Source organism: Ascaphus truei, chromosome 7 (assembly GCF_040206685.1).
Source record: "Ascaphus truei isolate aAscTru1 chromosome 7, aAscTru1.hap1, whole genome shotgun sequence".
NCBI lineage: Eukaryota > Metazoa > Chordata > Amphibia > Anura > Ascaphidae > Ascaphus > Ascaphus truei.
The window spans coordinates 108,031,261-108,045,393 of record NC_134489.1 but is presented as its reverse complement, the minus strand read 5'-3'; the positions used below and the strand labels follow the sequence as shown (position 1 = coordinate 108,045,393).

General features: G+C 47.3%; 1 protein-coding gene across 31 annotated transcripts in view; it reads left to right on the top strand.

Annotated features, from left to right (window-relative positions):
* The window catches only part of LOC142499853 (CLIP-associating protein 1-A), a 209,151-nt gene that overhangs the window by 128,504 nt on the left and 66,514 nt on the right, over positions 1-14,133 (top strand). For 29 of the 31 annotated variants that reach the window (XM_075609814.1, XM_075609813.1, XM_075609811.1 and 26 more), the window contains 3 exons: positions 6,587-6,750; positions 8,643-8,721; positions 13,736-13,879. In XM_075609814.1, coding sequence (XP_075465929.1) covers positions 6,587-6,750; positions 8,643-8,721; positions 13,736-13,879 — 387 coding nt within the window. The remainder of the gene's footprint in view (positions 1-6,586; positions 6,751-8,642; positions 8,722-13,735; positions 13,880-14,133) is intronic. The other 2 variants (XM_075609816.1, XM_075609807.1) reach the window with 1 other exon arrangement.

Below are 14,133 nucleotides of genomic sequence, written 5' to 3'. Positions count from 1 at the left end.
AGACACTGCGCCACCCGACACTAATCACTCGCACAGACACTGCGCCACCCGACACTAATCACTCGCACAGACACTGCGCCACCCAACACTAATCACTCGCACAGACACTGCGCCACCCAACACTAATCACTCGCACAGACACTGCGCCACCCAACACTAATCACTCGCACAGACACTGCGCCACCCGACACTAATCACTCGCACAGACACTGCGCCACCCAACACTAATCACTGCATGCTGCATGTTAACCCTTTTGCTGCCACAGAGGCCTTACGTTGCCAAGGATTTCTGGCCCCTCTGGCAGTGAAGAAGTTAAAGTTAATTATGTGAGCTGTGCTAGTAGTATGATCATTTGCTGCTGGCAGAAGGACATGGGCAATAGGGACATTCCCCACTGAATACGATATATTTGGGGTCACTTTCAAATGTGCTGCACAGTGATCGGTCTAAGCAACTTTGTGCTGCAAAACGGTGATCCGTTCTCCCTGATAGTTTCAGCAGCACAACAGTACTTTAACCTGCAGCCCCATGTTTATCTTTTTATCATTTGCATTATATATATATATAGACAAGACTTAGAGCGCATACAGGGTAGTAGTGCTCAACTCCAGCCCCGAAGTTCCTCCCCCCCCCTCAGGTCCTCAAGATATCCCAGGTTCAGCACAGTAGGCTTAATCAGTGTCTTAGTCGAAGACTGCACTTCCTGTCCTGAAGCAGGGATATCCTGAAAGCCTGACCTGTTGGGATGGGGGGGGAGGGATTGAGGATTTGAGTTGAGGAACCATATAGGGGATAGATAAAGACACAAAAACACAAATAGTGCAATATGTACAAATCTTGTAAATGCTACAGGAGTTGTAAAGTGGGTAATGGATGCACTCGCAAAGTGGGTGTAAAAAACGGGGAGATAACGTGGCACCGGGGAAATAACGTGGCACCGGGGAGATAACGTGGCACCGGGGAAATAACGTGGCACCGGGGAGATAACTTGACACCGGGGAGATAACTTGACACCGGGGAGATAACGTGACACCGGGGAGATAACGTGGCACCGGGGAGATAACGTGACACCGGGGAGATAACGTGACACCGGGGAGATAACTTCTGACCTGCTTCTCCATTCACCGTCTGTGTTCCTCCTCACAGGGTCACCTCCAATGATGTTATTTGGGGAAGACTGTAACTTCTTACAATCTAAACGTTTAAGTCCGTCCTCCGGTTTCCCCAAATAACATTATTGGAGATGACGCTGTGAGGAGGAACACAGACGGTGAATGGAGAAGAGGGGCAGAAGACGGTTCCTCCAGCCTGCGGGCGCCAAAGACCTTTCTAACTCCGATGTTTGAGAGTGTATCTGCTCTAGTTATCACTACTCTGATATGGAATGATGCTCTGTTCCTGCTTTATCTCTTTCATTCGAGATCTCGAAGAAGACGTGTGGCTGGCTGATTTGTTGATTTTTACACCCACTTTGCGAGTGCATCCATTACCCACTTTACAACTCCTGTAGCATTTACAAGATTTGTACATATTGCACTATTTGTGTTTTTTTATGCGTGTTCATCCACCCCCTATATGGTTTCTGGGAGTTACACTCCAACTCTTGTCCATTGCTTCCTGTAAGACCACATGGAAGGTTTCGAATGAAGCAGCACCTCAGAATTTAAGAGGTTGTATTATCTATTTACATGATCATTTTTCAGTGTCACGGGTTATACATGATGTATTTTAGAGATTGATGCACTTCGATTTTTTCTTGTATAATATATAATTGTATACCTGAACTGGGGGACCCCCTACGGTTGGTTTATGGTCCTCAGACCTCACCTGTTTCCCGAGATATTTGAGAGGATTTTTTGTCTACAGATATGGCGGCAAGGTCACTAATAAAAAGTCACAAAGTAATCTCCCGATGTCACATTATGTCCCCGATGTCACATTATGTCCCCGATGTCACATTATGTCCCGATGTCACAACGCCTGATGTTACAGCTTCCTATTAGTCTGACTCCTCATCCATATGGTGTCCTACTTGCGGGGTGACACAACCAGTTGTAGCTCAGACCTTGCGGTTGAGGGCTCTCATCTGAGATCTGAGCCCCCCTGATCAGCTCAGAGGCATCCCCTAGTACAGATAGTAAAAATACAAATAAAATATGCCCTCTCCACAGCAGTCTGCTGATTTAAATGTCATTCTCGTCCCATTACAGAACAAATCAAGATATATTGCTGATACTCCACTTCTTCCTCATTCTAATTTTCACCCTCCCTCTATATCATCCACGCTTAAAACCAAAAATATAAAGTTTCATAGGAAGGCAATAAGGCACTTCAGGAATTTTGTTACTATGCAGTGGGACAAAAGGGGTTATCTTTTGGTAACCAAACTCCTGCAGAGATAAAATACGTCAAAAGCATAATTTTAATTTGATGATTGTGTTGCGGATAAGAACACAGTTTTAATTTTTCTCGTAATACTAATTTAGCTAGAGCTAGTTTTTAATAACCTACCTTATGTATAGTCTAAGTCAGGGGTAGCCAACTCCAGTCCTCAAGAGCTACCAACAGGTCAGGGTTTCAGGATATTGCTGCTTCAGCACAGGTGGCTCAATCAGTCCCTGCTTCAGCACAGAGGGCTACCAGAATGAGCCACCTGTGCCGAAGCTGGGATATCCTGAAAACCTGACCTGTTGGGGAATCTTGAGGACTGGTGTTGGCCAAGTTAATTACATCTTATAACATTGCTCTAAAACTAAGATAATTTACATGTAGAGATACATTACAAACTATAAATGTGTTGTTTGTCTTTGCTAACTCTGTTAAACATTTGTAGTTTTTATCGAAGAACAGAGGACAAAAATCCTATTTGAGACATTTGAAAGAAAAAGAGTAATTGAGGCGAAGCTAAGTAAGGTAGTCTCTTTTGATAAATACTTTGAAATTTAGGAGTATAAGAAAAAGTTATAGGATCTAATGATAATAAAACAGGGAAGCCCAGAAGATTGTTTCCTCGGCCGCAGGCCCCTTAATCATTGATGGTACTACGGCAAACTATCTAAATGCCCTTTTGAAACGTAAAATAAATAGAAACATAACAAACAGGCGAATCTTGTACAATGTCCCATAAAAACGTCACACTGGCCCCTCCTGTAGCAGGCTTTGCAGGGTATGGTTACACAATACCCTTTAGACTTGGAGAAAAAGGTCAATCATCTTTTTATAAGGAAATAACATTGCTAAGTTTTCCAAATGATTTAAGCCAGGGGTGGCCAACTCCAGTCCTGTGCTTCAGCACAGGTGGGTCAAATCAGTGATTGTGACTTAGCCACTAATTGAGCCACCTGTGCTGGAGTTGGGATATCCTGACATCCTGAGCTGTTAGTGGTAGTGGAGCACGAGGGCTGGAGTTGGGATATCCTGACATCCTGAGCTGTTAGTGGTAGTGGAGCACGAGGGCTGGAGTTGTGATATCCTGACATCCTGAGCTGTTAGTGGTAGTGGAGCACGAGGGCTGGAGTTGGGATATCCTGACATCCTGAGCTGTTAGTGGTAGTGGAGCACGAGGGCTGGAGTTGGGATATCCTGACATCCTGAGCTGTTAGTGGTAGTGGGGCACGAGGGCTGGAGTTGGGATATCCTGACATCCTGAGCTGTTAGTGGTAGTGGGGCACGAGGGCTGGAGTTGGGATATCCTGACATCCTGAGCTGTTGGTGGTAGTGGAGCACGAGGGCTGGAGTTGGGATATCCTGACATCCTGAGCTGTTAGTGGTAGTGGGGCACGAGGGCTGGAGTTGGGATATCCTGACATCCTGAGCTGTTAGTGGTAGTGGAGCACGAGGGCTGGAGTTGCCCCTTCCCTGATTTACACCAAGAGGTTATTTTTACTTTGTGTTTACCCGCTCACTGCTAGCACCAAGTTCTGTATTATTTGTAATGTGATGCAGTACTCAGGAGTTGGGTTATCATCAGATCGTGTCGCTGCTGGGGGTTGTGTGACCCTCTGTACATGAGCGATTGTAACCCTGCTCCTGGTAGTCAGCGCATCCTCATCAGAACATTTGTCTGGTTCCGCCTGCCCATGATAACCCAGTGACACAGTACTATCCTATGATTGTCTGTAACAAGTGTTTGGTGTTTGTGATACATACTAACACATGCTTTGTTTTATTGCATGGTCTGCTTTGCTGTGGATCTCACATCAGAGAGTAAGTTATATTTTTGTCATCTTTGTCGTCGTTCTCCCCCATTTAGGGGGTAATTCTGTTGCTGTTCGGGCTGTTTTCAGCACAAAATTCCCACTGAAATCTATATAGAATTAGGGCCTTAATGTTAACGCAGAAACGACAAAAATGTTCAGTTTAACCCATTCACTGTCACATGGCTCTGCAGTGCATTGTGGGCTGTGAGGTTTCCCTGCACTGAGGATGTTACAGGAGAAGACACTGCCTTACACATCCCAAATCCCAGCATCCTTAACCCTTTACAAAGGGAGCTCAGTGGGGATTGGCCTTTATTTCTCAGCGTCTGCTGTTCTTTAACCAACTCCCAGCTGTCTGTATTACTGTATAGTATTATATATACGGCAGACTGATACTGTCAAGATTAAACAAAGGAAATAAGAGAGCCGGGTCAGAATGGGAAATAGCAGCAGCCCAACTGTGTGTGATTTATAAATAAAGTCTTGTGTCATAAATCTTTTCTCAGGGACTAAACAAACACACACAAGCAGATTACCTGACACACTTAATCACTTACACCTTCATCAGAAGCGCCAGGAATGTGTGTTGTGAAAGGCTGTTTAAAGTGTGCACAATGAGCATTGTGTCAGCGCTGACACTAACATACAGGGCATTACCTCACGGTCAGACGCATTCCTATTTCACTTTTATGTTTTTGTTTACAATTGTAAATGTGCTTTGTGTATGTGGAGATATGTGATGGATTATCGTCCGCCGATGACTCCCACAATTGAGCTTCCACCCTTAAAAAAGACCTGAAAACAGCATGTGTCCACAAGTCAAACTGATGTTTAAGCAGAAACTCCACCAGATGACATGTGTTGTTAAACTTGGCCGATCTGAACTGCACTGATATTAACGACGGAGGTTTCTTGGTTCAAGAGATATTCACCCTCAAAATACCGTACTGTGACAGCCAGTGAATGAGATGACATTGTAGCAGCGTTCCTCTGCCCATTGGCTTGCCGTGCCCATTGGCTCGCCGGCTGCACAGTCGATGGGAGGTGCAGGGGTTTCTGGGGGTAAGATAGAAATGGTTCTGATTTGGAAAACTCCAAACATTAAAATAATTATTTTACCACAGTTGGGCGACAGAAATATATATGGTAAAGAGTTGGACACAAGTCCATTTACAGAGGAGACAGTCCTAGTGCAAATGTCAAAACTGAAAATGGACAAGTCAACGGGGCCAGATGGGATATATCCAAGGATATTAAAGGTGCTGAGGGGTGTGCTGGCAACACCATTATCAGATCTATTTAACCAGTCACTATTAACACATGTAGTTCCACATGACTGGAGAAGAGCAGGTGTAGTCACACTTCACAAAGTGTGTGTAGGGAAGAGGCGGGTAACTACAGGCCAGTGAGTCTGACATCGATAGTGAGGAAATGAATGGAAAAATTACTGAAAGAGAATAGTTAGCTATCTAAAGCCCACAACCTACAAGTTCCCAGGCAGTATGGGGGGTGGGTGGGTGGGGGGCGGGAGGAGATCATGTGAAACAAATCTAATTGATTTTTGTGACTGGGTGATTAAGGTAATGGATCATGGTGGAGCAGTAGATGCAGATTGCCTAGATTTTAGTAAGGCCTTTGACACTGTCCCACATAAAGTAGGAGACTGACAAACACATTGCAACGCTTGGGACTGGACTATAAGGTGGTAGAATGGATGGGACATTGGTTGAAGGACATTGGTTGAACTGCTTTATTTTAAGCTCCGGGTGTCCCCCAGTTCCTGAGATATTTACCGGTGAAGTTACCGGGTTTTTAAATCCCACTCCAGGGGAAACAAAATGACTGCCAAATATTGTGCCAATAGGAAGCAGAAACGAGATCGGTTGTGGCTTCATATTGGACGGCCTTTTAAATCCCCTTTAAAGCCAGGAAGTAATGCCGATAACTTCACCCCTTAGTATCTCGGGAACCAGAGGGCTTCCAGAGCTGAAAATAGCCAGGCCCATCTCCGGGGATCCACCAGTTCCAATACTGTAAAACAAACCGTTTGAGGGGCTTGCTACTTTAATTTCTGATCACTGTCTTACACACGTCCACTCTCATTGAATTGATTGAGTTCAGGGTCTTTAAATGACAATTCCTGTAGGACATGGGTATAAAACTCCGTCTTCAAGGGCCACCGTTGGGCCAGGTTTTATTGATATCCCTGCTTTAGCACAGGTGGCTCAATCAATGCCTGTGCTGAAGCAGGCATGACCATCAAACCAGACCACTTTGTGGTCCTTGAGGACTGAGTTTGACACCCCTGCTGTAGGAGGTTTGACGATAACCCAAGTATATGTAATGTTTACCAACCGTGCCCTTTTATTCTTGGCATCTGAATCAGGTCTTCAGCATGTTTCTGGAAACCCTGGTGGATTTTGTCATCATCCACAAGGATGACCTGCAGGATTGGCTGTTCATCCTGCTGACGCAGCTTCTAAAGAAGATGGGAGCTGACCTGTTGGGCTCTGTCCAGGCCAAAGTTCAGAAGGCCTTGGATGTGACAAGGTGAGGAGCAGTTACATGTTGGACATAACCGCTTCCATAAGTATCTGAGGCCATAAGCTGTACAAAGCGGGGCCATTCCAGAACACACCTTATGGGCCATATGTACTGTACATAGCGGGGCTATTCCAGAACACACCTTATGGGCCATTCTAATGTCTACTGGCGCTGGCGTAGGATCCCAAATCTTCCATTACTTGGAAACACAGAAATAATTTAGGTTAATCCTTTTATTGGTGGTCATTTAAATTTATGTTGTGTCTGCCGTTCTAGAACAAAGCTATTCAAGCTGCCCCCCTACTGCTCCTGAATGTAGTGTAGTAATGCACTCAGGAGCTGGATACACAATAATGGCGATTCCTAAAAGTAAATAGTATCTTTGGTTAACCACAAATGACAAAGCGCCTAATGCATGTGAGATTTCAGGGGGATTAACTTTATTTTAAAGATGACTTTTTCCATAATTAAGGTGAGCGACAGGCTAAATTGTGTATATAGGATTAACTGTGCAAAGCGATCTGTTAACGTGCTCCAGCTCCTGAGATTAGAATGAAAAACTGCAAACCGTACAAGCGAATGTTGCATCCGTAATCTCTGTTCTGTGGCACACACGTAATGTTACATTACAGTACTATAAAACAGAACCGCTGATATCTCCTACTGTATGCGCGCGTGAGCGTTTTGTGTATGTATGTATATATATTTATATATGTAGAAAGTCTGTCAAAGCAGCAATCCCCCCCAAAACGGAGTGTTTTAGTGCAATGGTGCTCCGCTCCAGTCCAGAAGAGCCCCACTGACCTGTTGGGGGGGAGGGGCGGGTTGAGGACTGGTGTTGAGCACCCCTGTTTTAGTGAATGACGACTGCGCTCAGTTGAGATGGCCGAGAAGCAGCTGGATTACAGTAATCTAATCCGCAACGGTGATATCAGCATCATCTTTGTTCATCCTGGAGACCCCCGCGGGGGACCAGGTTCTAAGGGTAACAGCCTCCAAACCGGGAAATAATATTTCCATCTATCGAAAATAATTGTAAATTATAAATGCTTATAATTATAACAGCTTAAAGGCTCATAATTAAGAAGCAACGCTCTGTAAGAAGAGGTAGCCGTGCACTCGGAATGTTAAGCTAAGAAACGCGTAGCAGCCCGGCACTGCGAGACGCGTAGCAGCCCGGCACTGCGAGACGCGCAGCAGCCCGGCACTGCGAGACGCGCAGCAGCCCGGCCCTGCGAGCCGCGCAGCAGCCCGGCCCTGCGAGACGCGCAGCAGCCCGGCCCTGCGAGACGCGCAGCAGCCCGGCCCTGCGAGACGCGCAGCAGCCCGGCCCTGCGAGACGCGCAGCAGCCCGGCCCTGCGTGACGCGCAGCAGCCCGGCCCTGCGAGCCGCGCAGCAGCCCGGCCCTGCGAGACGCGCAGCAGCCCGGCCCTGCGAGACGCGCAGCAGCCCGGCCCTGCGAGTCGCGTAGCAGCCCGGCACTGCGAGACGCGTAGCAGCCCGGCCCTGCGAGACGCGTAGCAGCCCGGCACTGCGAGACGTGCAGCAGCCCGGCACTGCGAGACGCGCAGCAGCCCGGCACTGCGAGACGCGCAGCAGCCCGGCACTGCGAGACGCGCAGCAGCCCGGCCCTGCGAGACGCGTAGCAGCCCGGCACTGCGAGACGCGTAGCAGCTCGGCCCTGCGAGACGCGTAGCAGCCCGGCACTGCGAGACGCGCAGCAGCCCGGCACTGCGAGACGCGTAGCAGCCCGGCACTGCGAGACGCGTAGCAGCTCGGCCCTGCGAGACGCGTAGCAGCCCGGCACTGCGAGACGCGCAGCAGCCCGGCACTGCGAGACGCGTAGCAGCACGGCAATCGAAAATCCTCTTTAATCAGACCTGTTCTTTTTCCCCAGGGATTCCTTCCCATTTGACCAGCAGTTTAATATCTTGATGCGATTCATAGTGGATCAAACCCAGACTCCAAACCTCAAGGTCAGTACCAACAACTTGTAATCACTGAGGCCCCCTCATCCAATTCAATATGTCCCAGCGTAGTAAGTCGCTTTAACCCTTTTCACCCTCTTGCCATTTGTTGCCTTGGAGTATATGGCAATATTGCTCCATTACGGCACTGTCCATATACATAGGTCTGTGACTGGCAGAGCTGCACAAACATGTTACATAATCCTCACATGTGACATCTCCACGTAACTATTTCACTGCCAGAAACGTGAGTCCTCCCCGGCATTGGAATTTTAAATCTATTATATATATATATATTTAGTACGATACCGTTCCCACGAAATCGGCAGACAGCACTCCGGTAAGTATGGTAAACTCATTATTTGTATTTTAAACAAAGCACAAAAATCCAACGTTTCAGTCCTAACAATGGACCTTCCTCAGGGCGCTGCCACTGACATGGTGCTGCCACTGACATGGTGCTTTGTCGCAGTTGGTGGGGGGTGGGGGGGTAGTTGCTTGTCCTTGCCAGAAGGGGCTCAGGGCTGTTAAAGCCGGGGGTTGAAGCGAGGGGGCAAGTCACCGGGACGTACTTCCGGGAGCCCCCTGGTGATGCCGGCCCTAGGCCCGGCGGGCGGTTTACTTAACCCACTACGGAGCATTCTGGCAGGGACGAGCAGTTACGCTCTCTCCATGTATACACAAACCAGGCCGCGGCCTTTATACCTCCACACTGTGTCTCCTCCTTATTCAGGTGTTATGTCTGGGTATTGATAAGGGGAAAAGGGAAAGCTCGCACCTCCTTGGTCATGAGGCTTGCCTAGCCTAATTGGGCAGCAAAAGCCTTGACTGGGGGGCGCGGCCTCCCAACACTGGATTGGCCGCAGGAGCGGCCGTGGGCGGCACGGGAGAGGGGCCTCGTGAGTTAGGCTAGCAACCAGGACCAAGGACGGTCACTTGCTGCAGCGGTTTCCCACCCACCCATCCCTAGGAGTTAGAAGATTAACAGGTGTTTGACAACGTTATTAACATTTCTCTCTTTGCAAAGATCCGTTAATTCTCTAAATTCTGGGTGATAATGGTGAAATATATTTAAAACCAGAGACAGAACATAAAACACAGACAGAGCTCAGTGCACATCCAGTGAAACCTATACACGGTACAGTGCCTAAATATATATGTATAGATATCTATTAAATAAAATGGTCTTTTAGTTTCACATTTTCGCCAAAGTGTTGTAAGCCCCTGAGCCACTATACGGCAACACTTTGGCCAAAATGTTAAACTAAAAGACCATTTTATTTAATAGATATCTATACATATATATTTAGGCACTGTACCGTGTATAAGTTTCACTGGATGTGCACTGAGCTCTGTCTGTGTTTCATGTTCTGTCTCAGGTTTGAAATATATATTGCCATGCTCAGTAGCACTCATCTGTGACACTTATATGCTTATATATATGTTGTGGTTATTTTGGGGGTTCAATATGAGCTTGCAGGTGTCCTGTATGTGATAATGGTGAAAGGCAGGGCTGCATGTCATTTCCCAGAATCCCTTGCTGCAGTGGAAGTGCTGTGTGCTGGGTGATAATGGTGAAAGGCGGGGTTGCAGACCTGTCTAAGACATGCAAATGGGCGCACAGTAATATTTCCATTTGCTATATGCTTAACTGTGGAGGGTTTTTGTCACTTGTTTTACCCACCATAACTTAACTAAGTAGATATATCTATATAATAATAATAATAATAATAAGAGCATGTTCTTGTATAGCGCTGCTAGTTGTACGCAGCGCTTTACAGAGACATTTTGCAGGCTGAGGTCCCTGCCCCGTGGAGCTTACAATCTATGTTTTTTTTTTGTGCCTGGGGCACGGAGATAAAGTGACTTGCCCAAGGTCACAATGAGCTGAAACCAGGAATTGAACCAGGTTCCCCTGCAACAATCTCAGTGCCAGTCTGTGTCTTTACTCACTGAGCCACTCCTTCTCCCATATAGATATATATATATATATACGCATGTGTGTGTATACACGCACAGGTAAGGATGTTTGCTGCACACCAAAGAAACAATACAATAACTTGTGATACATTACCGGTGCTCCTTAGTCCCAGGGAAGACCTGCATTTCATCCAATATATCCAATGTAATTGATGGACAGGAGCACACGTATTTCAATCATAAAGAATCTAATGTGCCATAGAATACACACTGTGTGTGCAATAAATTCTTTATGATTGAAATCCGTGTGCCCTTGTCCATCAATTACATTGGATACGCGCACACACATATAGATGGATACGCGCACACACGTATAGATAGATACGCGCACACGCATATAGATGGATACGCGCACACGCATATAGATGGATACGCGCACACGCATATAGATGGATACGCGCACACGCATATAGATGGATACGCGCACACGCATATAGATGGCTACGCGCACACGCATATAGATGGATACGCGCACACGCATATAGATGGCTACGCGCACACGCATATAGATGGATACGCGCACACGCATATAGATGGATAAGCGCACACGCATATAGATGGATACGCGCACACGCATATAGATGGATGCGCGCACACATATAGATGGCTACGCGCACACGCATATAGATGGATACGCGCACACGCATATAGATGGATACGCGCACACGCATATAGATGGATACGCGCACACGCATATAGATGGATACGCGCACACGCATATAGATGGATACGCGCACACGCATATAGATGGATACGCGCACACGCATATAGATGGATACGCGCACACACATATAGATGGATACGCGCACACACATATAGATGGATGCGCGCGCACACACATATAGATGGATGCGCGCACACACATATAGATGGATGCGCACACACATATAGATGGATACGCGCACACGCATATAGATGGATACGCGCACACGCATATAGATGGATACGCGCACACGCATATAGATGGATACGCGCACACACATATAGATGGATACGCGCACACACGTATAGATGGATACGCGCACACACACATATAGATGGATACGCGCACACGCATATAGATGGATACGCGCACACACATATAGATGGATACGCGCACACGCATATAGATGGATACGCGCACACACGTATAGATGGATACGCGCACACACATATAGATGGATACGTGCACACACATATAGATGGATGCGCACACACATATAGATGGATACGCGCACACACGTATAGATGGATACGCGCACACACATATAGATGGATACGCGCACACGCATATAGATGGATACGCGCACACACGTATAGATGGATACGCGCACACACGTATAGATGGATACGCGCACACACATATAGATGGATAAGCGCACACGCATATAGATGGATACGCGCACACACGTATAGATGGATACGCGCACACACGTATAGATGGATACGCGCACACACATATAGATGGATACGCGCACACACATATAGATGGATACGCGCACACACGTATAGATGGATACGCGCGCACACACATATAGATGGATACGCGCACACACATATAGATGGATACGCGCACACGCATATAGATGGATGCGCACACACATATAGATGGATGCGCGCACACACATATAGATGGATGCGCGCACACACATATAGATGGATACGCGCACACGCATATAGATGGATACGCGCACACGCATATAGATGGATGCGCGCACACACGTATAGATGGATACGCGCACACGCATATATAGATGGATACGCGCACACACATATAGATGGATACGCGCACACACATATAGATGGATACGCGCACACACATATAGATGGATACGCGCACACGCATATAGATGGATGCGCGCACACGCATATAGATGGATGCGCGCACACACGTATAGATGGATACGCGCACACGCGTATAGATGGATACGCGCACACGCATATAGATGGATACGTGCACACACATATAGATGGATGCGCGCACACACATATAGATGGATGCGCGCACACACATATAGATGGATGCGCACACACATATAGATGGACACGCGCACACGCATATAGATGGATACGCGCACACACATATAGATGGATACGCGCACACGCATATAGATGGATGCGCGCACACACGTATAGATGGATACGCGCACACACATATAGATGGATACGCGCACACACATATAGATGGATGCGCGCACACACATATAGATGGATACGCGCACACGCATATAGATGGATGCGCGCACACGCATATAGATGGATGCGCGCACACACATATAGATGGATGCGCGCACACACATATAGATGGATGCGCGCACACGCATATAGATGGATACGCGCACACGCATATAGATGGATGCGCGCACACACATATAGATGGATACGCGCACACGCATATAGATGGATACGCGCACACGCATATAGATGGATGCGCGCACACACATATAGATGGATACGCGCACACGCATATAGATGGATACGCGCACACACATATAGATGGATACGCGCACACGCATATAGATGGATACGCACACACACATATAGATGGATGCGCGCACACACATATAGATGGATACGCGCACACGCATATAGATGGATACGCGCACACACGTATAGATGGATACGCGCACACACATATAGATGGATGCGCGCACACGCATATAGATGGATGCGCACACACATATAGATGGATGCGCGCACACACATATAGATGGATACGCACACACACATATAGATGGATGCGCACACACACATAGATGGATGCGCACACACATATAGATGGATGCGCACACACATATAGATGGATGCGCGCACACGCATATAGATGGATACGCGCACACACATATAGATGGATGCGCGCACACGCATATAGATGGATGCGCACACACATATAGATGGACGCGCGCACACACATATAGATGGATGCGCACACACATATAGATGGATACATATGTTTCTTTAACAACCAAAATGTTTTTTAATTGCTGCTGGTCTCTCATCTACATCAGACCCTGTATTGCTGCATAGTAGCGATAGTTTGACATCCTTTTTTACTGTTTCCCAGGTAAAAGTTGCAATACTGAAGTACATAGAATTGCTGGCCCGACAGATGGACCCGACGGACTTTGTGAATTCCAGCGAGACGCGGCTGGCCGTTTCCAGAATCATCACTTGGACCACCGAACCAAAGAGTTCCGATGTAAGAAAGGTACGTGCGTGAGCGCGCCGCACAGCTGGACAGGCCTGCAGCGCACTGCTGGGGAATTAGCATCACTGCTCTGCACCCAGCTGCAGGCGCGTCCAGCTGTGAGGAGTTCTGCTGCTATTCTCATTGGTATCAATAGAAACCATGCCTTTTCAGAATTGTCTTCTGCCTTACTGATGGGAGCATCCTTTCCATCAGTGGTTACTTGTGACATACAGCGCCACGGCTGCTGTTACATCTAGTAATTAAGCAAGGTT